At 37.9% G+C, this 25248-nt stretch overlaps 3 protein-coding genes across 4 annotated transcripts; all 3 read right to left on the reverse strand.

The window, feature by feature from the left end:
- Window positions 1-1087: 1087 nt before the first annotated feature.
- LOC145547951 (uncharacterized) lies at window positions 1088-3977 on the reverse strand. Its single transcript, XM_081598199.1, has 2 exons — window positions 3731-3977; window positions 1088-2619 (listed from the first exon to the last, which is right to left on the reverse strand). The coding sequence occupies exons 1-2, from the start codon at window positions 3939-3941 to the stop codon at window positions 1511-1513; spliced, it is 1320 nt and encodes a 439-aa protein (XP_081454325.1). The 5' UTR covers window positions 3942-3977; the 3' UTR covers window positions 1088-1510.
- Window positions 3978-5559: 1582 nt separating this feature from the next.
- On the reverse strand, window positions 5560-13116 carry LOC108167077 (uncharacterized). Of its 2 annotated transcripts, XR_014084229.1 has the most exons (3): window positions 12837-13116; window positions 8069-9203; window positions 5560-8034 (listed from the first exon to the last, which is right to left on the reverse strand). XR_014084229.1 is itself a non-coding variant. In XM_081598201.1 (2 exons), the coding sequence occupies exons 1-2, from the start codon at window positions 13033-13035 to the stop codon at window positions 8128-8130; spliced, it is 1275 nt and encodes a 424-aa protein (XP_081454327.1). In that variant the 5' UTR covers window positions 13036-13115; the 3' UTR covers window positions 5560-8127. The 2 variants fall into 2 exon arrangements, 1 of the variants encoding a protein (XP_081454327.1); XM_081598201.1 differs by having other exon boundaries at window positions 5560-9203; window positions 12837-13115.
- A 4236-nt stretch (window positions 13117-17352) lies between these two features.
- LOC103479986 (uncharacterized) lies at window positions 17353-23529 on the reverse strand. Its single transcript, XM_017309945.2, has 2 exons — window positions 23251-23529; window positions 17353-18969 (listed from the first exon to the last, which is right to left on the reverse strand). The coding sequence occupies exons 1-2, from the start codon at window positions 23447-23449 to the stop codon at window positions 18119-18121; spliced, it is 1050 nt and encodes a 349-aa protein (XP_017165434.1). The 5' UTR covers window positions 23450-23529; the 3' UTR covers window positions 17353-18118.
- Window positions 23530-25248: the final 1719 nt, after the last annotated feature.

Consider the following 25248-nt stretch of genomic DNA (forward strand, 5'->3'; position numbering starts at 1 on the left):
GGCGCAGAAAATACGGCGGCCATCTTGGAGCGGTCGTCCCTCCTACTTTGCTCAACCAAAACAGCAGAAGATGCCAGTATTGTGCTTTCGAATATTAAAAAGCGTCCAAATTTCAACTTTGTCATAGTTTCCTCCTTTCCATTTCTACTTTCTCCTACTGTGTTTTTTCTTCATCCCACCTTTTTGCCATTCGTTCATCGGTTTTTGTTTAACTATACAATTTCCCTCATATTTACCTGTTTTAACTGTAAAGCTAGTAGGATTTTAAATTGCCATTTTATCTGCCCTCTCATTTCCTTCTACTCCAATATGTGCTGGAATCCACACAAATGTAACTATTAAACCTATATTTTGTATTCTGAATAATGTATGAAATATTTCTAAAAAATTGTCCGTCCTACTGATTGGTTACATTTTAAACTTAATAATGCAGAGCTTCAATCTGAACATATTGTTTTTAATGTTTTTATATCTTCTACCCATTGTGAAGCTAATAATATTGCCAGCATTTCTCCTGTGTTTACTGATAATCCGTCTGTAATTAGTTTTTTCTATTTTTATACAGAATTCTGGTTCTACAAAAGCCATTCCTATTTTCAGTTATTTTTGGTGCATTTGTGCAGATTTTAATATATTTGTTGTTTAATTGTTTAAATGCAATTGTACTGAATAATTATCTATGGTGTAACATTTATCTAATCTCTTTTCCATTATTGACATGTCTATTATTGCTTCTGGTAGAATCCATGGCGGTTGTATAATTGATATTGATGTTTGACTACTTTCTAAACTATTTATTTGAAATCATTTTCTTTTTGATTATCCATCCAAAACTCATTTCGTTCTTTTCTTTTTCCCAACATGGTTTTAAAAATTTCCAAGTTGGATGATCAAAGTTATTGCCTTGTAAATTTAACCAATAATTTATTTTTAGTTTTGGCTTCTTCAATCTAACGACATTTCTCCCCTTTCTCTTTATAATGATGGCGTTGATGTGATTTTGAATGGTCGGTACATAATCTTAATGCCTGATATTGAATTATTTGTCTAATTTAACCAGGTGTGTTTTAGCTGAAATACAACTTGGTATTATTCATAAATCTTTATTACAAGACAAAAAGTTGTCCATGATATTTAAAAAAATAAAATACACAAATTAAGTAAAAAAACATCACAAAGCAGATAAACAATTATTCCAATAGTTGAAATATCTATATCTAATATCACTATATGTCTGTCAGAGCTTTCATTAAGGTGTTTGATACATCCAAGTGACACATAAATTTATACATGAAATTCTTAAACAAAGCATGAAAAGTTTGTATGTTACTCATGACAAATATTTGTCTTGCGGATGCCCATCATGGAAATCTGAGGATGCTGAAAGCGTCCTGATTGGCTACTTTGCAAAGGTCAGCCAGTAGCATGTCAAGTAGCTTCAATATATCGACTTCCAAACCAGTGGAAAGGCTGGAGAGGGAGGCAGGGATGGATGGATGGAGGTTTGACTTCAAAGCGGCCCCTGACCTTTATGGGTTTTCATGTGAATGATCAAATTATCCCTTCGATAGAAGCGTTTCTCACAAGACTGGCATGAAAAAGGCTTCTCACCTGTGTGAATGGTCTTGTGACGATTTAAATACCTAATTCGAGAGAAAAGCTTTCCGCATAACTGGCAAGAAAAAGGCCTCTCACGTGTATGAATTCTCTTGTGCTCCTTTAAATCAAAAATTCTAGAGAAACTCTTTCCACATATCTGGCATGAAAAAGGTCTCTCACCTGTATGAATTGCCTTGTGACGATTTAAAATACTAATTTGACAGAAACTCTTTCCACATATCTGGCACAAAAAAGGTCTCTCACCTGTATGAATTCTCTTGTGGACATTTAAAGTACTACTTTGAGAAAAACTCTTTCCACATATCTGGCATGAAAAAGGTCTCTCACCTGTATGAATTCTCTTGTGACGATTTAAATTCCTAATTACAGAAAAACTTTTTCCGCATGTTTCACATGAAAAAAGTCCCTCACCAGTGTGGGTTCTGTAATGGTTTTTCAAGTTACAGTGTTGTGTGTAACGTCTCCCACAAATGTCACATTTGAAAGATATTTTCTTTGTGCCAGTATCAGACTGACTCTCTGACACAGAGCAGCTGCTTCCTTCCTGATATTTGCTCTCAACCACTGTAGAATTATGAAGGGAAAGCTGCTCTGTTCTTGTCTCTTCTTCACTCATATCATCTTCCTGAAGAGTAGAAGTCTCAATAAAAGCAACAAACTGCTTCTGGACAAGCTGCTCTCCCTCCTGACTGCTGCAGAGGTCCTTCTGGTCCTGTCCAGTTGGTAAATGTTCTGGTGGCTGCTGTTCATGTTGAAGCACCAAAGAATCAAGCTCTTCTTTTCTTACATATGTTAGTGGATATTCCATTTCCTCATGTTTAAACAGTGTAGGTTCTGGTTCCTCCTCTTCTTTTTTAATCAGTTTTGGTTCTGGTTTCATCTGTTCCGCTTCAGTCCACTGATGTTTTTTCTGGTCCTGACTGGACCTACTTGCCAGGCTCCAGACTTGTTGTATGACATAAGCTTCCTCCTTATTTGAGACACTTGGCTGTTGAAGGTCTGTGGGAACAAAGAATGACATCATTAATATAATTTAATTGATGACCATCTCATGGATCAGCCTAGTTTTCCATGGAGATTCTTGTCTGTAGGCATCATGTGATTCATCTAAAATTAGCTTGAAGAGTTTAACTGAAAAACAGGTAAAGTGTCCTCCACACTAATTTGGAGCTGTGGCAAAAATGTTCAAAAGATTTTAATCCAGAAATACAGATTCATACAATTTTTTATAAAGTATAGAACTCAACCTACATTAAGACAATACGTTTTGTTTTTAATCTCACTTGTGACCTCACATTTAAAGTTGATCAGACTATGTCGGGCTTTAATCAGTAAAACATGGCTTTTCGGTTCTCTGGATGATAAATGGGATGAGACACAGAGGCTTGTTTCTTTAAGCCATTTCTCAAACTAAAGAGAAATGGCTTGTGTTGTGTTTTATTTCATTAAACACATCCGAGAAATGTAAATCTGGAGAAAAGCATGTTTCTACTTTGACAGTTTGTCAGTCTCCCTGTCGAACTGGTCTGGGCCCCTGAACTGCAGGGATAAAATTAAATTATTATTAATATTATTATTATTATTATTACTAATACCACAACTAACTTTATACCAATTTTATTAATTTTTTACCTTTAACAATGAATTAAAAATGAAGATGTAGCACTTTAGCTTCAGCTGAAGAGAGATAGGATCACAGCTTTGCTCTGCTATAACAAGGCTGTGAACCTGCAGCTCCAGACCTGCAAGTGGCTCCATGGCTCACTTAATGTAAGAAACAATATTGCCATTTGTTTCATTCCTTTATGAAAATATAACACAGCTCATCCTGCGTCTCCTTCATAATACTCTCCACTACTCTGATTTACAAAATCACGTACGAGATTATAAATTAAGAATTTACACGTTGTATTCCAAATTTCCAGAACTAATAACTGGAGATATTAACGAATGACTCATAAACACGTTTGTGCTAGCCTCTGTAGCATCAGAGCCAGCAGCTACATCAGTTCCTGTTCAGCCCTGTTTGGCAACAGCTGGAGCTGCAGCAACTATGGCCGCTGACGGATCTGTATGTTGTGAAAACATCAGCACATTTATCCAGACCTACCAGAACTTTGTCTCTGCAGCTCCGAACCGGCTCTGTGTAGTTTAATTTGTGGTTTCCAGTCGATCCCCATCATTCTGCGCTGAGCATCGAGCTCTTCCTCGTAGCAAATGATGGTTTTTTCAACCTCTGTGAAGATTTCTTGAGCAGCAGCAGTTAGTCGCTCTCTGATAAACTCTCTGAGATGCTGAACTGAAGACATGGTTGCTGACATATTAGCTCAGATGGGACAATGCAGCAGCTACCTAGCTTAGCCCATGCGGGTTTCTTCTCTTTTTGTACATAGGCCATAGATATAATATAAGAGTAGACCCCTCATTGGCTGCTCCGGCGCAGGAAATACGGCGGCCATCTTGGAGCGGTCGTCCCTCCTACTTTGCTCAACCAAAACAGCAGAAGATGCCTCTGTGTTTACTGTATTTATGTCCACCGGTGAGATATCAGCTAATATTAGCTATAGTGCTTGGTGTAATACGGGGTTTAGCCCCGCTATGAAGGCTAACGGAGATTCCGTAAATCTAAAAAAATAATTATTCTCTAACATTGACTTAGATTATCTGACACAAGAGCCTACATTAGAAATGAAACAATGTAACATATAAAACTTATATTATGTGTAATAACATTCTTCAGCAAAGTTTACAATGGTGGTAAAGACTATTATTTATATGTAATTCTTTAACTCTGTCAAAAGTAAGATACATACCAAATCTCCCGTTTTTGTTTTGAAGGTTTCCTAAAGACACGATGTGAGGAAGAAGTGGGAAATATCTTAAAAGAGGGACGGATTCACTGCAGCACGGATGAATCTCACATCGGATTTTGGATTCAATCTCAGCTGCTGAATCAGTCTGAAGCTAGAACTCGTCGGCTTAAAAACATACGTGTATATATATATATATATATATATATATATATATATATATATATATATATATATATATATATATATATATATATATATATATATATATATACACACACACACACATATATATAGGCTTGATATTTATATATATATATATAAATATATATATATTCATTGCTTATGCTTATTTGTGTGGTTTGGAGTTTATGTGCTGATACATCTTTTTGAGAAGCAATAAAAGCTGGGTAGCTCTTGAATTGCTACAACATAAAGCTGTGTTTCCCTCAGCTAACTTTCTGTAATGTTGACACCTTGAGATGCTATGAGACCTAAATTCTGAACATCATGGCATGGATGCATCCCAGTTTTCCATGTCCGACATATAACCATTCATTTTAGCTTTTAAACTGGTTATATTGATCCTGTGTCCAGATAGAGGGATAATCAGTAGCCTAGCATCATGACCTGTTTGTTCTGAAGATCCTGCAGCTTCCACTTCTCTTCCTAACATGGCGCCTCCTCACCCTGACTCTCATACTGATAGGAGGAACCACAGAGCTCTGTTAGGTTAAAGCTCATCTTCTGAAGTTGGGATGTTTTTCCTCCAACAGATTCCAGAGGAATCACCTCAAACCCGATGCTGGACTGGATTTTATTTCACTGTCATTTGTGAATGTTAGAGCCTCATTTTCAATAGTGGAGCTATAAAGATTGAAAAAGGTTATTATTTTGGAGAAAGTCTCATCAACATCAACATATTTCCATTAAATAAGAGGCAAAAAACAAAATTGTTTGATACAGAAAAATCCTCTCAGACTCTGAGCCCGACAGCACCAAACAATTTTTTTAAATTAAACAATTGATTTAATTTCACATAATTATCGCGGTAGAAGCCATTTGTTTGTTAAAAACTTAATGAAAAATGTATACCATGTTTGATGTTTGTAAAGAACGAGGTAATTAGTTCAAGTTTTTCGTTTATTGAACGTTCAGAAATTACAGCGGCTGTGATGCGCTACAGCAAAGGTAAAACAACCTGAACAGGTGATCAACTCTAAACCACTCGCACCCTTTCTCTGTCATTTAAGCACACCCGTTGCCATGGCAACCGCCTGCGCTCCACAAGCCGACCCGAGATTACGTTAAAAATATAACATTCAGTCCGTTACGATATTAGGTTTGAAAGCTTGATATTTATTTTGCGATCTTTAACAAACCTCTCATGAACACAGCGGTGATTTAAACTCCTGCTCTGCTACTTATTTTGGTAATGGAACCGAAACGCACAGAATTGCGCAACACCTTGTTGAAACAATAATTACTGAGATTGTTCGTTGGGTCATTAATTTGAACATGTTTTGTTGATTTTTTGCTTTTGTTGTTCTTTCATAAAGTTACGAACATTTTAAGCGAGCCAGATGAGAACGTGCTGGTCTGAGCGTCCTGGCGGCGTTCAGTACAACTTAATGCCGAGATCGACTCAAAGCCTTCCGCTATTGGTGTGTTGCACCGCTGCTCTAGCAAAGCATGAACAGTTTAGAAACAATATGAAATGGGAAAAAAGTTATTTATTAACTGATTAAGTCATGTTTTAGACTGTTCTTGAAAAACTAATCAGTCACGGCTGATTAGTGGGTGAAGCTGCACAGTGAACCCATAGATTTTTTACAGCTGACAGCCGCTCCCCTCTCTTGCAGGTACTGCGTACACCCGCTAAATCGTTTAGGGGTACGCAGTACCCTGCCGTACCCCCCTTACTTTCACCCATGGTTTCCAGAAAAAAAAACGCGTGTTATGATCGATTAAATGCGCTGATACGTCATCGCTTCAAGATGGCCGCCCTCAATCTCGTCGGAGAATGTAGGCGAGAGCGGTCCATGAGGCGTCTATTCTTATATTATGTCTATGCAGGCGACGAAGAGGAGGGAGAAGAGGGAAATACTTCTTCTTGGTTTTACTGGCGGTTGGCAAAAACCTTTAGTGCCATTACCGCCACCTACTGGTATGGAGTGTGGTTTGTGAACCACACATACACGCGCGCACACTAAATTAAACTTGCATTTAATTTTGTGCACTATCCATCTGTTTATCATACACATTTATGATGTGTACAAACACTTACTAATCAAATTTTATAATCAAATTTTATGAAATAAGTTACTTGTCTTTAAAAATTAAATTACTATTTGTATATGTATACCACCCAAATTCTTCCTCAAAATTTCTAATAAATTAATCTTTTCCTTAATACTTTCAAACTCTCTCCTCTGTAAAACTAGTAGGATTTTAAATTACCATTTTATCTGCCCTGTCATTTCCTTCTACTCCAATATGTGCTGGAATCCACACAAATATTACTATCAACCCCATATTTTGTATTCTGTGATATTTTAAAAAATAAAATACACAGATCATTAAGTATAAGAAACAAAAAAACATCACAAAGCAGATAAACGATTATTCCAATAGTTAAAATATCTTTATATAATATCACTATATGTTGTATTTGTCAAAGCTTTCATTAAGGTGTTTGATACATCCAAGTGGCACATAAATTTATACATGAAATTCTTCAACAAAGCATGAAAAGTTGGTATGTTACTCATGACAAACATTTGTCTTGGAGATGCCCATCATGGAAATCTGAGGATGCTGAAAGCGTCCTGATTGGCTACTTTGGACAAGTCAGCCAGTAGTATGTCAAGTAGCTTCAATATATCCGCTTCCAAACCAGTTGAACTGGTTTTGAATATTCTAAATATTCTTTATCAAATTTCACAAAATTTGCCGAAAAAAAATCCATAAATGAACAACCAAAAATAGGTGAGGGTCTAATGTTTTGCAAAGTAAAATTATTCAAGACAGAGTTTAATATTTATTACAGTGAATCTGTAAGTTAATGACCAATTCTCACATTTATGTAATCGTTTCCTGTGGAAATTCAGTTTACCAGCATGAAAGAATGCCATTTTCTCCATATTTCAGGAGATCGACAGGCGGACTGGTGCAACGTCTGCAGTGAAACAGGCGCTGTACCGGTCCGTCGTGGTAAAGAGAGCTGAGCCAAAAAGCAAAGCTCTCGATTTACCGGTCGATCTACGTTCCTACTTTGAGCTTTGGGTCATGACCGAAAGAACGAGGTCCGCGTACAAGTGACCAAAACAGGTTTTCTCCGTCGGGTGGCTGGGCTCTCCCTTAGAGAGAGGGACTCAGAGTAGAGCCGCTGCTCCTTCATGTCGAGAAGAGCCAGTTGGCTTCTGGTTAGGATGCCTCCTGGACACCTCCCTGGTGAGATGTTCTGGGCATGTCCCATCGGGAGGAGGCCTCGGGGAAGACCCAGGACACGCTGGAGGGACTATGATTCTTGGCTGGCCTGGGTATGCCTTGGAGTTCCCCCAGAGAAACTGGAACAAGTGGCTAGGGAGAGGGAAGTCTGGGCCTCCCTTCTTAAGCTCCTGCCCCCGTGACCCGACCACGGATGAGCGGAAGAAAATGGATGGATGGATGGATGGATGGTTTCACAGGTTTGGCTTCAAAGTGGCCCCTGACCTTTATGGGTTTTCATGTGAATGATCCAATTATCCCTTCGATTGAAGCTTTTCTCACAAGACTGGCATGAAAAAGGCTTCTCACCTGTATGAATTGTCTTGTGACGATTTAAATACCTAATTCGAGAGAAAAGCTTTCCGCATAACTGGCATGAGAAAGGCCTCTCACGTGTATGTATTCCAATTATGTGTTCCTTTAAATCACCAATTCGAGAGAAACTCTTTCCACATATCCGGCATGAAAAAGGTCTCTCACCTGTATGAATTGTCTTGTGACGATTTAAAATACTAATTTGACAGAAACTCTTTCCACATATCTGGCACGAAAAAGGTTTCTCACCTGTATGAATTCTCTTGTGGACCTTTAAATGACTACTTTGAGAGAAACTATTTCCACATATTTGACATGAAAAAGGCCTCTCACCTGTATGGGTTCTCTTGTGACGATTTAAATTTCTCATTATAGAGAAACTTTTTCCGCATGTTTCACATGAAAAAAGTCCCTCACCAGTGTGGGTTCTGTAATGGGTTTTCAAGTTACGGTGTTGTGTGTAACATCTCCCACAAATGTCACATTTGAAAGATATTTTCTTTGTGCCAGTATCAGACTGACTCTCTGACACTGAGGAGCTGCTTCCTTCCTGATCTTTGCTCTCAACCACTGCAGAGATATGAAGGGAAAGCTGCTCTGTTCTTGTCTCTTCTTCACTCATATCATCTTCCTGAAGAGTAGAAGTCTCAATCAAAGCAACAAAATGCTTCTGGACAAGCTGCTCTCCCTCCTGACTGCTGCAGAGGTCCTTCTGATCCTGCCCAGTTGGTAAATGTTCTGGTGGCTGCTGTTCATGTTGAAGCACTGAAGAATTTAGTTCCTCTTTTATTACATATGTTAGTGGATATTCCATTTCCTCATGTTTAAACAGTGTAGGTTCTGGTTCCATCTGATCCGTTTCAGTCCACTGATGTTTTTTCTGGTCCTGACTGGACCTACTTGCCAGGCTCCAGACTTGTTGAATGGCAGGAGCTTCCTCCTCATTTGAGACACTTAGCTGTTGGAGGTCTGTGGGAACAAAGAATGACATCATTAATATAATTTAATTGATGACCATCTCATGGATCAGGCTAGTTTTCCATGGAGATTCTGGTCTGTAGGCATCATGTGGTTCATCTAAAATTAGCTTGAAGAGTTTAACTGAAAAGCAGGTAAAGTGTCCTCCACACTAATTTGGAGCTGTGGCAAAAATGTTCAAAAGATTTTAATCCAGAAATACAGATTCATACAATTTTTTATAAAGTATAGAACTCAACCTATATTAAGACAATACGTTTTGTTTTTAATCTCACTTGTGACCTCACATTTAAAGTTGATCAGACTGTGTCGGGCTTTAATCAGTAAAACATGGCTTTTCGGTTCTCTGGATGATAAATGGGATGAGACACAGAGGCTTGTTTCTTTAAGCCATTTCTCAAACTAAAGAGAAATGGCTTGTGTTTTTTTTATTTCATTAAACACATCTGAGAAATGTAAATCTGGAGAAAAGCATGTTTCTACTTTGACAGTTTGTCAGTCTCCCAGTAGAACTGGTCTGGGTCCCTGAACTGCAGGGATAACACTAAATTATTATTAATATTATTATTACCAATACCATAACTAACTGGTGCTTTATACAAATTTTATTATTTTTTTTACTTTTAACAATGAATTAAAAATGAAGATGTAGCACTTTAGCTTCAGCTGAAGAGAGAGGATCACAGCTTTGCTCTGCTATAACAAGGCTGTGAACCTGCAGCTCCATGGCTCACTTAATGTAAGAAACAATATTGCCCTTATTTGTTTCATTCCTTTGTTCTGTGTAGGCCTGTCGCGATAAACAATAAATCAATTAATTGTACGATAAATTAAAGTACCGACCTCATTTTCATTTATTGACTTATCGTTTCTTCCTAACGGATTTGATTGGGTTCAATCATGCCGTTTTGTATCCAACAATGGGCACAAAACATTCTGATATTGGAACAGAATAATACAGTCGAGGTTTGAAGAGTCTAGGTTTTGTAGTTTTTAAACTAGAGTCGATTAAAGATGTGGAAGGTAGTGAAAAAATTAGGTGGATTCGCCCTTTAGCCATTTCCCGAATCAGAACCTGGAATCGGAAACAAACTTCAGCTTCGTCGACTGAAAGTTTATTTTATTTTTGCTTTTGGTTGTTTTGTTTACCAGTTCCAGTGTCAAATGTTATTTTGAAAATAATGTGCATCTATTTTTGGTAGGTTATTTCTTGCATTTTTATGTAACTTCCATTAAATCAGTGTAAAAGGTCTTCAAACAATAGTATCGTTTACCTCAATAATTTCTGAGACCATTAATCGCTCAGCAAAATTTGTTATCGTGACAGAACTTCAAGCTGAAGTTGATTTCGATTTCTAGCTTCCAATAGCTAAAGGGTGATTCCACTTAATTTTTCACTACCTTCCGCATCATTAATCGACTGTAGTTCAAAATCTACAACACCTAGACACTTCAAACCTGGACTAGATTATTCTGCTCTAATAGTAGAATATTTAAAACCATGTTTGGGATTTGTGAAAATTTTTTCTGATTTGTGAAAACTTATTAAAATTCGATTTTCATCATTTTTTGGCACCTCTTTCATTACTAAAACTGTTCTAATTAAAAATCTACAACTCAGACACTTTAAACCTGGACTAGATTATTCTGCTCCAATAGCAGAATATTTAAAACCATGTTTGGGATTTGTGAAACCTTTTTCTGATTTGTGAAAAATCAAGAAAGTTAAGATTTTCAAAACATTTTTGGCATCTGGATCACATTAGAAATTATACTGAAAACTACAATCCTATTATTTGAATTTACCTGGCTTTATTAAAGATTTTGAGCAGAATGAAACAAAAAATGAAAACAGGTTTTTCACTATTGTTATGAAATGTCCTTGCTTAAAAAATAACAAATGTCAAACTTCAAACTTGGAAAAGTTTTATTTCACGGCTTTTGCTTAATTGTTGTTCTTTGCACGCCTCTCCATTTCTGCTTTAATCTGCATCAGAAGTGCTTCTCTTTCGCTGCAACAAAGAAACGTTGTCATGAATCACTTAAACTATTTTACTATATTCATATGTGATGTTTTTATACTCTTATTCCCTTTAATTCTCTTACCTCTCCTCCATTTGGAGAGGTAAGAAAATCAGAATCAGAAATCTGATTTGTGAAACTTCAATAAAGGTCGATTTTCAACATATTTTGGCACCTCTGTCATTACTAAAACTGTCCTAATAAAAAAACTACAACTCATAGACACTTCAAACCTGGACTAGATTATTCTGCTCCAATAGCAGAATATTTAAAACCATGCTTGGGATTTGTGAAAACTTGTTCTGATTTGTGAAAACTCAATAAAGTTAGATTTTCCACATTTTTTGGCACCTCTGTCATTACTAAAACTGCTCTAATTAAAAATCTACAACTCATACACACTTGAAACAAACCTGGACTAGATTATTCTGCTCTTCAAGCTGAATATTTAAAACCATGTTTGGGATTAGTGAAAACTTTTTCTGATTTGTGAAAACTCAATAAAGTTCGATTTTCCTCATTTTCTGGCACCTCTTTCATTACTAAAACTGCTGTTTTACTAATTAAATATGTTGATTTAATGCAGGTATCGATAAAGGCATTGGGAAAAAAAGGGACTAAACAGGGGAGAGGCAGTGCAAAAAGGGGAGCATAGCCAAATGGAGGAGAGGTAAGAGAATTAAAGGGAATAAGAGTATAAAAATATCACGTATGAATATAGCAAAATAGTTTGAGTGATTCATAACAACGTTTCTTTGTTGCAGCGAAAGAGAAGCACTTCTGATGCAGATTAGAGCAGAAATAGAGAGGCGTGCAAAGAACAACAATTAAGGAAAAGCCGTGAAATAAAACTTTTCCAAGTTTGAAGTTTGACATTTGTTATTTTTTAAGCAAGGACATTTCATAACAATAGTGAATAGCCTGTTTTCATTTTTTGTTTCATTCTGCTCAAAATCTAAAGCCAGGTAAATTCAAATAATCCACTCCAGGATTGTAGTTTTCAGTATCATTTCTTATGTGATCCAGATGCCAAATTTGTTTTGAAAATCTAACTTTCTTGATTTTTCACAAATCAGAAAAAGGTTTCACAAATCCCAAACATGGTTTTATATATTCTGCTATTAGAGCAGAATAATCTAGTCCAGGTTTGAAGTGTCTAGGTATAGTAGATTTTGAACTACAGTCAATTAATGATGCGGAAGGTAATGAAAAATTAAGTGGAATCGCCCTTTAGCTATTGGAAGCTAGAAATCGAAACTAACTTCAGCTTCGTTCGTGACAGGCCTTCTATGCCTTTAAGACCAAAAAACAGCTCATGTTGCGTCTCCTTCATAACACTCTCCACTACTCTGATTTACAAAATTACGAATGAGATTATAAATGAAGAGTTTACACGTTGTATTCCAAATTTCCAGAACTAATAACTGGAGATATTAACGAATGACTTATAAACACGTTTGTGCTAGCCTCTGTAGCATCAGAGCTAGCAGCTAAATCACTTCCTGTTCAGCCCTGTTTAGCAGCAACTGGAGCTGAATCAACTATCGCCGCTGACGGATCTCTGTCTGTTGTGAAAACATCAGCACCTTTATCCAGACCTACCAGAACTTTGTCTCTGCAGCTCCGAACCGGCTCTGTGTAGTTTAATTTGTGGTTTCCAGTCGATCCCCATCATTCTGCGCTGAGCATCGAGCTCTTCCTCGTAGCAAATGATGGTTTTTTCAACCTCTGTGAAGATTTCTTGAGCAGCAGCAGTTAGTCGCTCTCTGATAAACTCTCTGAGATGCTGAACTGAAGACATGGTTGCTGAAATATTATCAGATATGGGTCAATGCAACAGCTGTCTAGCTTAGCGTATTCGGGTTTCTTCTTCTTCTGGTTGGTTTTACTAGCGGTTGGCAACAAACGGTTTGTAACATTATCGCCACTTACTGGTATGAATGTGGTTCGTGATGGTCTATTTATCTATGTCTATCTCTATATCTACCTATCTAAATATATATACACATCCAGTACCCACCAAAAGTTTGGACACAACCAGTCATTCAATGAGTTTCCTTTATTTGCATGTGTGACAGCCGACCCTACTGTCACACAGACCTGAATGGTAACTGTTTGTTTTGTTCATCCTTAATATTAATTTAGACATTAATTAGTGAATAGTTTAGATTTTTATTTTTGAAAATTTTCATTAGCTTGACTTTTTAGTTAACTATTTGAAGTGCACACATTTAGTTAACTTTATTTGTCAGTTCTTTATATTTTTGTTAAAAGTAACAAATTAATTTATTTGTTTTGAGTTACCAGTTTCCTTTGGAGCTGCTGGAGGGTCACAGAAAAGCTCCAGCTAATTGACATCCATATATGGCTGGCAAACCTCCTCAGCGGGCCGTTCCATTTGTTTGCCAGGGGACGGGGAAATTTGGTTTTCTTTAATTTAATTTGACAATTTCTTTAATGTCTCTTCTATTTGGTAGTTTCAGTCCAATGTTTGTTTAATTTAAAGATTTGGTGTTGTATTGATTAGTATTTGTTTAAGTTTTTGTATGTTTAATTACCCCTTGTGTGTCAGCTGTGGTCTGATCAGCCACTATTTAAGCTCCCCTCATGTCTTGTTTGTTAGGTCAGTTTTGTGTTTGAGTTATTTGTGTTACTACCTGAGTTGGAGTTTGTTATGTTGACCTCAGTTTTTGGGCCCAGTTCTTCATTGTTTAATCATTTTTGAACTTTTTTGTAATAAATTAAGATTATTTTTGGATTCCATTCAGCGTCTCTCTGGCTGGTTTATGCAAGAACCCTCACAGCATGACTATTGATATTGTAGATTCACACTGAAGGCATCAAAACTATGAATTAACACATGTGGAAATATGTACTAAACAAAAAAGTGTAAAACAACTGAAAATACGTCTTACTTTCTAGTTTCTTCAAAGTAGCAACCTTTTGCTGTGATTACTGCTTTGCACACACTCGGCATTCTCTTGATGAGTTTTAAGAGGTCGTCACCTGAAATGGTTTTCACTTCACAGGTTGTGCCCTGTCAGGTTAATAAGAGGGATTTCTTGCCTTATAAATGGGGTTGAGACCATCAGTTGTTTTGTGCAGAAGTCAGGTGGACACACAGCTGATAGTCCTACTGAATAGAGTGTTAGAATTTGTATTATGGCAAGACAGAAGCAGCTAAGTAAAGAAAAATGAGTGGGCATTGTTACTTTAAGAAATGAAGGTCAGTCAGTCCGAAAAATTGGGAAAACTTTGAAAGTGTCCCCAAGTGCTACAAAGAAACTAGCTCACATGAGGACAGCCCCAGGAAAGGAAGACCAAGACTCACCTCTGCTGCGGAGGATAAGTTCATCCGAGTCACCAGGCTCAGAAATTGCAGGTTAACAGCAGCTCAGCTCAATGCCACACAGAGTTCTAGCAGCAGACACGTCTCTGCAACAACTGTTAAGAGGAGACTGTGAATCAGGCCTTTATGGTAGAATAGCTGCTATAAAACCACTGCTAAGGACAGGCAACAAGCAGAAGAGACTTGTTTGGGTTAAAGAACACAAGGAATGGACATTAGACCAGTGGAAATCTGTGATTTGGTCTGATGAGTCCAAATTTGAGATCTTTGGTTCCAGCCACCATGTCTTTGTGCGACGCAGAAAAGGTGAACGGATGGACTCTACATGCCTGGTTCCCACCGTGAAGCATGGAGGAGGAGGTGTGATGGTGTGGGGCTGCTTTGCTGGTGACACTGTTGGGGATTTATTCAAAATTGAAGGCATACTGAATCAGCATGGCTACCACAGCATCTTGCAGCGGCATGCTATTCCATCCGGTTTGCGTTTAGTTGGACCATCACAAATAAGACTGTCTTGTTTCTTTTTCATTATTGACTTATCTACTATTGATCTGGTAGAATCCATAGCGGTTGTATAATTGATATCGGTGTTTGACTAATTTTTAAACTGTTAATTTTAAATTATTTTCTTTTCAATTATCCATCCAAAACTCCTTATTTCTTTCTTTTCTTTTCCCCAACATGGATTTTAAATTTCACAAGTTGGATGATCAAAGTTATTGCCTTATAAATTTAATCAATCAATAATTTCTAATTTTGTTCTCCTTAAATCTAATGGCATTTCTTCCATTTCTACTTCTATTGCTGCTGTTGGTGTGGTTTTAAATGCTCCGGTACATAATCTTAATGCCTGATATTGAATAATGTCTAATTTAGCCAGATGTGTTTTAGATGCTGAACCTCCTCATAGACATAATATAAGATATAATATAATATCGTATAGAGAATATATTCATGGACCACTCTTGCCCATTGTCGCTGACGAGATTTGGGGCGGCCATCTTGGAGCCATCACTCCACTCAGGTTGTGGGTTTAGCAGGCACAATGACGTATCAGCGCATTTAATCAATCATAACAAGCTATTTGGTTACTGGAAACAGGCGCGGAGCAATAGGAGGGCTGGGGGGGGGGGGGCTGCCCCCGGCCCGGCTCAGATGGGTGCCCATGATAGCCCGGGTCTGGAGATGCCAGGGAGGGAGGAATGGTTTCAAGTCGCTTTAATGCAGTGGTTCTTAACCTTTTTTGAGGTACTGAACCCCCCCAGTTTCATATGCGCATTCACCAAACCCTTCTTATCTCCCTCCTCCCCCGCCGACACATAAAATACTTTGCGGTATTCTGATTTAGTAATGTAATTATATTAGCTGTGTTACCACCTCCACGCCACTAGAGGCAGTAGCAACCCCAAAAAGATGCGACTAAGGAGCAGATTTAGACTATAGAATTTGGTAAAAACAGTGAGTTTTGCTGAAGTAATTAAAGACACAAGCTCAAATCCATGCTGAGAGTGGAACTCCTTCAATCAGGGCTCCTCTGCAGCTCTGATTGGCTAAGCAATGTAACGTGATCCTCTGATTGGCTAAGCAATGTAACGTGATCCTCTGATTGGCTAAGCAATGTAACGTGATCCTCTGATTGGCTAAGCAATGTAACGTGATCCTCTGATTGGCTAAGCAATGTAACGTGATCCTCTGATTGGCTAAGCAATGTAACGTGATCCTCTGATTGGCTAAGCAATGTAACGTGATCCTCTGATTGGCTAAGCAATGTAACGTGATCCTCTGCAGCAAGTGATGGCAAAGCGGGGCGTCATCACGACTTTACACAAGTGTGTTTTTACCTCCGCGGCAGAGGATCCGCCGAACCCCTGAGACCGACTCATCGAACCCCTGGGTTTCAATCGAACCCAGGTTAAGAACCACTGCTTTAATGTCTGATTATAGATGGAGAAAGTGCGCCCTCGCCTGTTCAGAAAGGTTTATGCAATGACGTAATGTTAAAGTTATTGTCCCTCAATTGAATATATATCGTATTGGCTATACTCACGGATTTTTGACTCGGTCTCAGCTGCTGAATCACTCTGAAGCTATAACTCGTCGGCTGAAAAACATATACATATATATGTATATACATATATACATATACATATATAACATATACATATATGTATGTACATACATATAAACATGTATCCAATATATATTATTCAGTATTAATCATTTGTGTCATTATTAATCATTATTTACTTGTGTTTGTAGTTATATAAATATGTATTGATATTACTAAATAATTTATTAAATAAATTGTAAACGGCTGTGTTCTTTGTAATATGCTCATCATACATCAATATCAGAATATTCCATTCCTATTCTATTGTTATAGCGACTAAACATATTTAAATATGCTGAACTATGTATTAAAAACATACTTAAAAAAATACAATTGTTTATTAATGTAGCTTTGATAGATATTTGAATATGGTTTCCAGTAACAAGAGCGTGTTATGATCGATTAAATGCGCTGATACGTCATTGTGCCTGCCAGACATATAATGCTGAGTGGAGTGGTGGACCACTCCAAGATGGCCGCCCTAAATCTCATTAGCGACAATAGGCGAGACCAGTACATGAGGCGTCTATTCTTATATTATCCTCTTCCTCCTCCTCCGATGATTTTTTGGTTGTTGGCAAAGAAGGAAATTGGTGCAATACCGCCCCCTTCTGAACTGGTGGGTTGACATGTGATAAATGGGGAAAAACAACTTTGCATTAATTCACAAGTTTTTATTTTGAAACAAAAGATAGTCCATACCATTTAGAATTAAATACATATTTAGAATAAAATTAAATACATATTTCAAGTAAAAAATGAAAAATCACAAAGCAGATAAACAATTATTCCAACTGTTAAAAAGCTAGAAATATATCAAATATATCTTGAAGTTGTCAGAGGTTTTGTTAAGGCGTTTGATAAATCCAAGCGGCACATAAATTTATACATAAAATTCTTCAGTAAAGTATGAAACGTTGGTATGTTACTCATGACAAACAGATTTACATCTGAAAGTAAAATTTTGAGGATTCTGCATTCAGGATGTTGAAAGCGTCCTGATTGGCTACTTTGCAAAAGTCAGTCAGTGGCATGTTAAGTAACATTGTGCCTCAATATTTACAATTACAAACCAGTTGAAATGGTTTTGAATATTCTAAATATACCTCAAATTTCTTAGATATGCACCACAATAAAAAAAAATCCATAAATGGGCAACCAAAAATAGGTGAAGATCTAATGCATTTTGCAAAGTGAAAACAATCCAATAAAGGGTTTAATATTTATTACAATAAATCTGTGAGTTAAATGACTAATTCTCACTTTTGTGTATTTGTTTCATGTGGAAATTCAGATCACCAACATAAAAGAACACTTTTCTTCTCCATATTTCATGAGGAAAACCCAGCTCCTGAATGTGGGTTCTAATGAGAATAATTAAGTAACCAATTACAAAGAACAATTTATTTTCCCATAGGTTTGGCTTCACAGCAGCCCCTGACCTGTATGGGTTTTTATGTGAATTTTCAAATTATCCCTTCGACTGAAGCTTTTTTGACAAGACTGGCATGAAAAAAGCTCCTCACCTGTATGAGTTTTCTTGTGACGATTTAAGTGACTCATTCGTGAGAAACTCTTTCCACATATCTGGCATGAAAAAGGTTTCTCACCTGTATGAGTTTTCTTGTGACTATTTAAAACATTACTTGTAGAGAAACTTTTTCCGCATGTTTCACATGAAAAAGGTCTCTCACCAGTGTGGGTTCTGTAATGGTTTCTCAATTTACACTGATGTGGGTAACATTTCCCACAAATGTCACATTTGAAAGGTCTTTTCTTTGTGCCAGTATCAGACCGACTTTCTGACACAGAGGAGCTGCTTCCTTCCTGATCTTTGCTCTCAACCACTGGAGAGACATGAAGGGAAAGCTGCTCTGTTCTCGTCTCTTCTTCATTCATATCATCTTCCTGAAGAGTAAAAGTCTCAATCAAAGCAACAAACTGCTTCTGGTCAAGCTGCTCTCCCTCCTGACTGCTGCAGAGGTCATTCTGGTCCTGTCCAGTTGGTAAATGTGGCAGCTGTTCATGTTGAAGCACCAAAGAATCAAGCTCCTCTTTTCTTACATATGATATGGGATATTCTATTTCCTCATGTTTAAACAGTGTAGGTTCTGGTTCCTTCTCTTCTTTTTTAATCCATTTTGTTCCTGGTTCCCTCTGTTCCTCTTCAGTCCACTGATGTTTTTTCTGGTCCTGACTGGACCTACTTGCCAGGCTCCAGACTTCTTGGATGGCAGAATCTTCTTCCTCATTGGAGACACTTGGCTGTTGGAGGTCTGTGGGAACAAAGGATGATGTCATTAATATAATTTAATTGATGGTTATCTCATGGATCAGCCTGGTTTGTCCTGGAGATTCTGGTCTGTAGGCATTATATGGTTAATCTAAAATTAGTTTGTAGATTTTCACACATAACCCTCCCGACCCCACTGAGGGACAAAGGTGTTAAGAAAATGGATGGATGGCTGGATTTTCATACATTCAGCAGAGTGAAATAAAAATTACTTCAATACTTTTCTGTTAAAAGCAGACACAGCTTGCTCTGTGAACATTGGCATATTTCCAAAATGACAAAAAATACACATTAAAATGTATTAATATTCATATAATATTTTGCACTTTTAGCCTCAGCTGGACTGAGGCAGGATTACAGTTTTCATTTGTTAGATCAGGGCTGTGCAACCTGCAGCTCTGTGACTCACTTAATGTAAGTGAGTCAAAAGTTTTTTGTTTCTGTGCCCATATGAAAAAAAACAACAGCTCATCCTGCGTCTCCCCCTCTCCTTCCTAATAACCTCCATTGCAGTTTTAAGACCTTGAGGCATAGGCGTAAATCCCATGGGGTTTTCGCGGGAGTCCGGACCATAGACATGAATACGTAGACGTCTCATGGAGTACTGAGTCGTACGTAACAACGTCCGCCATCTTGTACAGTATGTGGCAGCAGGGCGATTGGAGCTCCTTAAGTCCTGTGCTGTGTGTTTCAACCGTTTTATGAAACAAACTGGATTCATTGGCATTACCTTTCACAGGTAAGGATGAAAGATCAGAATTACTCAACTTTGCAGCCAGAAATTCGCTTTTAAACAACCGAGAAATATTTCCTATGTAGAAATTGGCCAGAAATAATCGTTGATTGTTAGCACAGCAGCTAACATTTTCATACTGTTTTCTAATGAGAGAGCTGATGAAAAACTGCTGTTAGAGGAGAAGTGCATTAAAAAACAAGGGATTTTGTGAGGTAAGATCAGTCAGGATCAGCTGGAGCTGCTGTTCTTCAGTCTGTTTCCCAGCTCAGCTTCACCATGTTGGTATTTAGCTATAAAGATGTTGAGTCAGAGCCCAACATGATGAAAATGTCTTTTTCTGAAAGTGAAGGAAACATGTATTTTCTATTGCACTTTTGGATAATTTCTTTTTTTTTTGCTTTAGCCAATTTTATCATCATCATTGTGGCTCAGTTCGGGCCGCAGTTCGATGATCGACTTTGTCATCGTCTCATCGGATTTGCGGCCGTATGTCTTGGACACTCGGGTGAAGAGAGGTGCGGAACTGTCCACTGACCACTACCTGGTGGGACTCCAGAAGCAGCTGATGGGTACCGGCGGGCGAAACGGGACTATGTCTCTCGGCTGGCCTGGGAACGCCTTGGGGTTCCCCCGGAGGAGCTGGAAGAAGTGGCTGGGGAGAGGGAAGTCTGGGCCTCCCTTCTGAAGCTGCTGCCCCCGCGACCCTACCCCGGATGAAGTGGAAGAAAATGGATGGATGGATGGACAGTGGCGGAGCTAGACTTTTAAAGTTGGGGAGCCTAAGGGGGGGCCAGGACTACCTCTGGGGGGGCAAAATTTTAAATGTGTGCGCACACACATTTAAAATTTATATAAAAAAAATAACCAAACTGAATATTTGGTTATTTTTTAAGCCCCTCTGTCATTTGACATGTTATAATTAACACCTTTGACTGGCGCACATGGAGGCCTGATGGACTTTACGCAAAGAGGTTCATCGCAGAGGAAACTAAAATCAATCAGATAAAAGATCTTTCTGAATATCATCTCATGGACTCTGAACTAAATGCGTCTTTCTGACCGGGAGCTGACAGCGTGTTGAAGAGTTATGGACACCTTGGTTAGGAAGCTCTGTTTTGACAGGTAATTTGACAGGTAACAATAGTTCGGGTCGGACCAGAATTATTTGCCTGATGGTAGCTCGGGCTTCTAATGAGTTTACATTTAATGAGTTTGGAGCACACAGGGAAAACCTAAAGAGAATGTGATCTACTTATTGTAGTTTAAGTAGAGGAATAACAGCTGACTGTTGAGAGAGGAAAGAAATTAAAGTGCAGATCCGTTAGGCAGAAACAAGCGCAGAGCGCTGGGCAATAAATGCTCCACCGTTACGCTCCAATTAAACACACATGAGATGACAAACGCCAAATATACAATATATAGTTACACTGCTTATGTTAATGGTGTTTTAAAAACAAAACCAGTAAAAACTTAACTGAATTAATATGTCAGATTCCCTCCTCAGCCTCGTCTTGATAAGAACAGAGAGCTGTCCGCTGGTTTCTGTCCAGAATGTGATCAAGCGCTGCTGACACTTGGTGCGCAGACAGTTTCAACTTTACGCACAGAGAGCATCGTGAAGCTCGTTATTAATCATACTAAGAACAATATCTGTCAGAGAATCATCTCTGATCTGGTTGCTTTAACGGACCAGAGGCTTTGGAGCGTCCAGCAGCTGATCCGCTTCTGCTGGCTTTTCTCCCGCAGAGGGAAGTGATGCGTGATCAGGAAACGATCAGAGTTCTGTTGTCTTCTAATCACGTCATTTCGTGAAATGTTACCCGATTTCAAAAACGTTCTCACAGAGAAGTAATAAATGTTTCGTTTGATGACTACAAATTGGAAATAAAATGATTTTTTTCCTTTGACGGACAACGAAAAAACTCTAGCGCCACCTCTGCTCCAAACTACGAACATTGTCGGCCCCTCTTCGGTTTTTTCTCTTTTTTTGCGGAGGATCAATAAATAACTTATCGTGTTTTACCATCGCCACCAGGTATGAAGCGCTTTAGCCTTTGAGTTGCACCACAGCGCAGCATAACTGAAACACCCAGAAGAACAATTTCAGCTTGTTTTTATAAGTATAAAGGAGGCTGGTATCGCGCCTGATAAAAATCTATTTATGTCGTCACATGGACTTATATAAAGTTTTATATAAGTCCATATACAGACCACGTCAGTCTGTGGTGTTGAGAAAAACTCATCCAGCATCATCTCTCGCACATTCACTTATATTATTGTTTTTCTTCTTTAGATATTAGGTTGACTTAGAATGATTCCAAATAATGTACAGGAATAACCTGGTGCTGTTACATGTCAATCATCAGGGGGGGCCATTGGCGGGGCCAATCAGATGACAGGGGGGGCACTGGCCCCCCTGGGTCCCCCTCTGGCTCCGCCACTGTGGATGGATGGATGGCATTGTGGCTCATGTAGTTCACAATGAATTCCCAGTGTGAACTCATTGGAGGTCACACTGGGAGAACTTAATTGGAGTTCTCCCAGTGTGACCAGCAGACTGAAGCCTGCTGGTCTTCAGGCAGGCCTCAGTCTGCCTGAACCACTGGGAACACTGGTTTTACTGGAACCAGTGTTCCCAGTATAATAAATAAATAAATGTTTTATTATTTCACTTGTGTATTTTTTAATATCTCAAACTGAAGTATTAGTGTATTAATACAGCTTATGTAATGAAATAAAAATAATTTACTCTGTTACAATTATTTTCACTCTGCTGTCAATAGCAGAGTTGACATACTGTAATAAATATCTTTTCTTTGGATAAAAGTAAGAAAAATATGTAGTTTAATGTTTGACAATGACTGATTTATAAATCAAGTTATTTCTCAATAATGTAAAAAAAAATACAAGAAAATTATTTGTTTCTTGTCTTGAAATGTTAAATGTACATTAAATTATGGAATTATGTAAATATGTTCTTTAATAAAACACTGTAAAAGTGTGTCTGTTCATCAATGTTAATATAAAAATCAGAATAATTTCTACCAAACAAAGACATTGTGCTCTTTATTCAGAAATGCCCCAAAACAATTAAATAATCACATAAAAAGTTAGAAACTCTATCTTTGATTACCAAATATATTTGTGTATCTGAGAAAATGTGTTAATAATGACAGGTATTAACTAAAAATTCTTTGTAGAACGGCACTTTCTGAAGTTCGGTCCATTTACTTGTATTAGCTTACTGGCAGAGATGCCACATTCAATATGGCGGACGCTGTGACGTATCGCAGCCACGGGCAAACCCGCTTCATGAGGCGTCTACGTATTCATGTCTATGGTCCGGACCCCCTCAATCTTGGAAAAGTCAAGAATTCACATGTGTGCGTCAACTTAGATCGCCATCTATGGCTATAGGACTCCGGTCACAGCAATTAGAAACAAAGAAAGAAGTAAATCTGGAGCTGCAGCAACTATCGCCAACTCTCTATCTGCTGTGAAAACATCAGCACCTTTATCCAGACCTACCAGAACTTTGTCTCTGCAGCTCCGAACCGACTCTGTGTAGCTTAATTTGTGGATTCCAGTTGATCCCCATCATTCTGCGCTGAGCATCGAGCTCTTCCTCGTAGCAAATTATGGTTTTTTCAACCTCTGTGAAGATTTCTTGAGCAGCAGCAGTTAGTCGCTCTCTGATAAACTCTCTGAGATGCTGAACTGAAGACATGGTTGCTGAAATATTAGCTCAGACGAGAAAAAGCAGCAGTTTTCTAGCTTAGCATGTTCAGGCTTCTTCTTCTTTTCTATTATAGCGGATAGAAAGCAACTTTAAGCTATGCCGCCACCTACTGTACATGCGTGTGTAGCAACATTAGCAACATCCATCCATCCACCCTTGTCCAATAGGGACAAGGGTGGTTGCTGGTGCCTATCTCCATCTAACGCAGTGTTTCTCAACCTTTTTTGGCCCAGCGCCCCCCCAGCCTTCATCCAGGTCCATCACCGCCCCCCATCAAAGAATTTGCAGGCTACTTTGCACTGACTATTATTTTATCATTAATATTACTATCACTATTGTAGATGTTTTGATTTTTATGCTTGTTTCTGTATTTATCATCAAAAATGATTTCCCAGATAACAAAAAAGCCATGGGAATAGAAATTATTTTCACAGGCGTCTACGAAAAATGCAATGAATATTCAAGTTAAAATTGGTAGGCCTAACAGCAGCCAATCAGAGTGGAAAAAATATTATTTTGTGCCATTCTCTAGTTATTAAATATTACACAAAATGACCAAATAAAAGATGAACAACATGCCAGTTTAAACTTTGAACTATTTGCAAACGACTGAGCTCATTACATTAAAACATGGATAGAACTGTAACTACATTAATCATAACTCTTCTTCTCTTCAGTGTTTGTCAGTTTCTGTTGGTGCAGCTCTGTGCTGCCTTCAGGAAAATGGGACATCAGAGTATCATCCATAAAATTTCACCCACATGGCATTTATTGTGCAAACCAGAGCTTTCAGTGGAAAAACAAAAGTTCCAGGTCCTTTTAATGCCATACAAATATGAGACAGAAACATGGATTAAATCTTTATATACACCTACCTATTGATTTATAGATTAATAATTTTACTGGACAGAAATTACAATGAACAAATCTGGTTCTTAATCAAATCCTAATGAGTCAAATTGAAAGTGTCATGGAGTCATCAGCCTCATGACATTAACACTGACATGAAAAACAATATTGAAGAAATAAATATATCAAATTTAATTAAAAACATAAATAAGTGATCAGTTCTTTACTGTTATGGTCTGTAAGATATATTTATTCTCAGTACTAGATGTGGTCTCAACAAACACATGACATTTCAACATTATTATTTTACCTTTTATCTGAAAATAGTGTCTGTTTATTCTTGCCATACAGACCTCTGTATTAATTATTGCTCAAAAGGTCTTGCCATACCAGTTTACTCCTCTGTATTTACTTTAGTTTCTTAGTTTATTCTTGCATTTTGTTCTTCATTCATTTCCATTTAGTTTCCTTCAATTAGTATTATCCTCTCTTGATTTATTTAGTTTCTTTCCTGTTGCTAGATTTATTTTATCATTTATCCAAGACGAATAATATAAGATGAATGATCTTCACTCATCAGCTGCTGCGCCGCCTAATCGTCATATGTTTCACATCATGTGTTGATTTATTCACTGTTCAGCGTCGGATTCTCTGTTTTTTTGCCATAATTCACATATAGTTCGTCGCTCCGTTTTATGTCCTGCTTCTCCTGTTTCAGAGTTTTGCGCAATGTGCGCGTCTTTTTTTTTTAAGCCTCTAAGGTGCAGGACGGTCGGGAAGAGTATCGATGGGGAAAAGGCAGACTGACATAAACCTTTTAAAATAATGGAAACAATTTCTGCATTCTGATTATTGAAATTTAAAAGTGCTGTGTTGTTCTATGACCCCCTGTAAGTGGTCATACCGGACCACTTACAGCTCCGGTGTTAACGCATAAA

The sequence above is a fragment of the Poecilia reticulata genome, chromosome 17 (genome assembly GCF_904066995.2).
Source record: "Poecilia reticulata chromosome 17, P_reticulata-male-v2, whole genome shotgun sequence".
Taxonomy (NCBI): Eukaryota; Metazoa; Chordata; class Actinopteri; order Cyprinodontiformes; family Poeciliidae; genus Poecilia; species Poecilia reticulata.

What these genes read in the sequence shown, in the direction of transcription:
- LOC145547951 (XM_081598199.1), bottom strand. Translation starts at nt 3,941, where the DNA reads ATGTCAGCAACCATGTCTTCAGTTCAGCATCTCAGAGAGTTTATCAGA. An exon ending in GCTGCAGAGACAAAGTTCTG is followed by an intron (nt 2,620 to 3,730) that starts GTAGGTCTGGAT and finishes TTGTTCCCACAG; the next exon opens with ACCTTCAACAGCCAAGTGTC.
- LOC103479986 (XM_017309945.2), bottom strand. Translation starts at nt 23,449, where the DNA reads ATGTCTTCAGTTCAGCATCTCAGAGAGTTTATCAGAGAGCGACTAACT. An exon ending in GCTGCAGAGACAAAGTTCTG is followed by an intron (nt 18,970 to 23,250) that starts GTAGGTCTGGAT and finishes TTGTTCCCACAG; the next exon opens with ACCTCCAACAGCCAAGTGTC.
- LOC108167077 (XM_081598201.1), bottom strand. Translation starts at nt 13,035, where the DNA reads ATGTCTTCAGTTCAGCATCTCAGAGAGTTTATCAGAGAGCGACTAACT. An exon ending in GCTGCAGAGACAAAGTTCTG is followed by an intron (nt 9,204 to 12,836) that starts GTAGGTCTGGAT and finishes TTGTTCCCACAG; the next exon opens with ACCTCCAACAGCTAAGTGTC.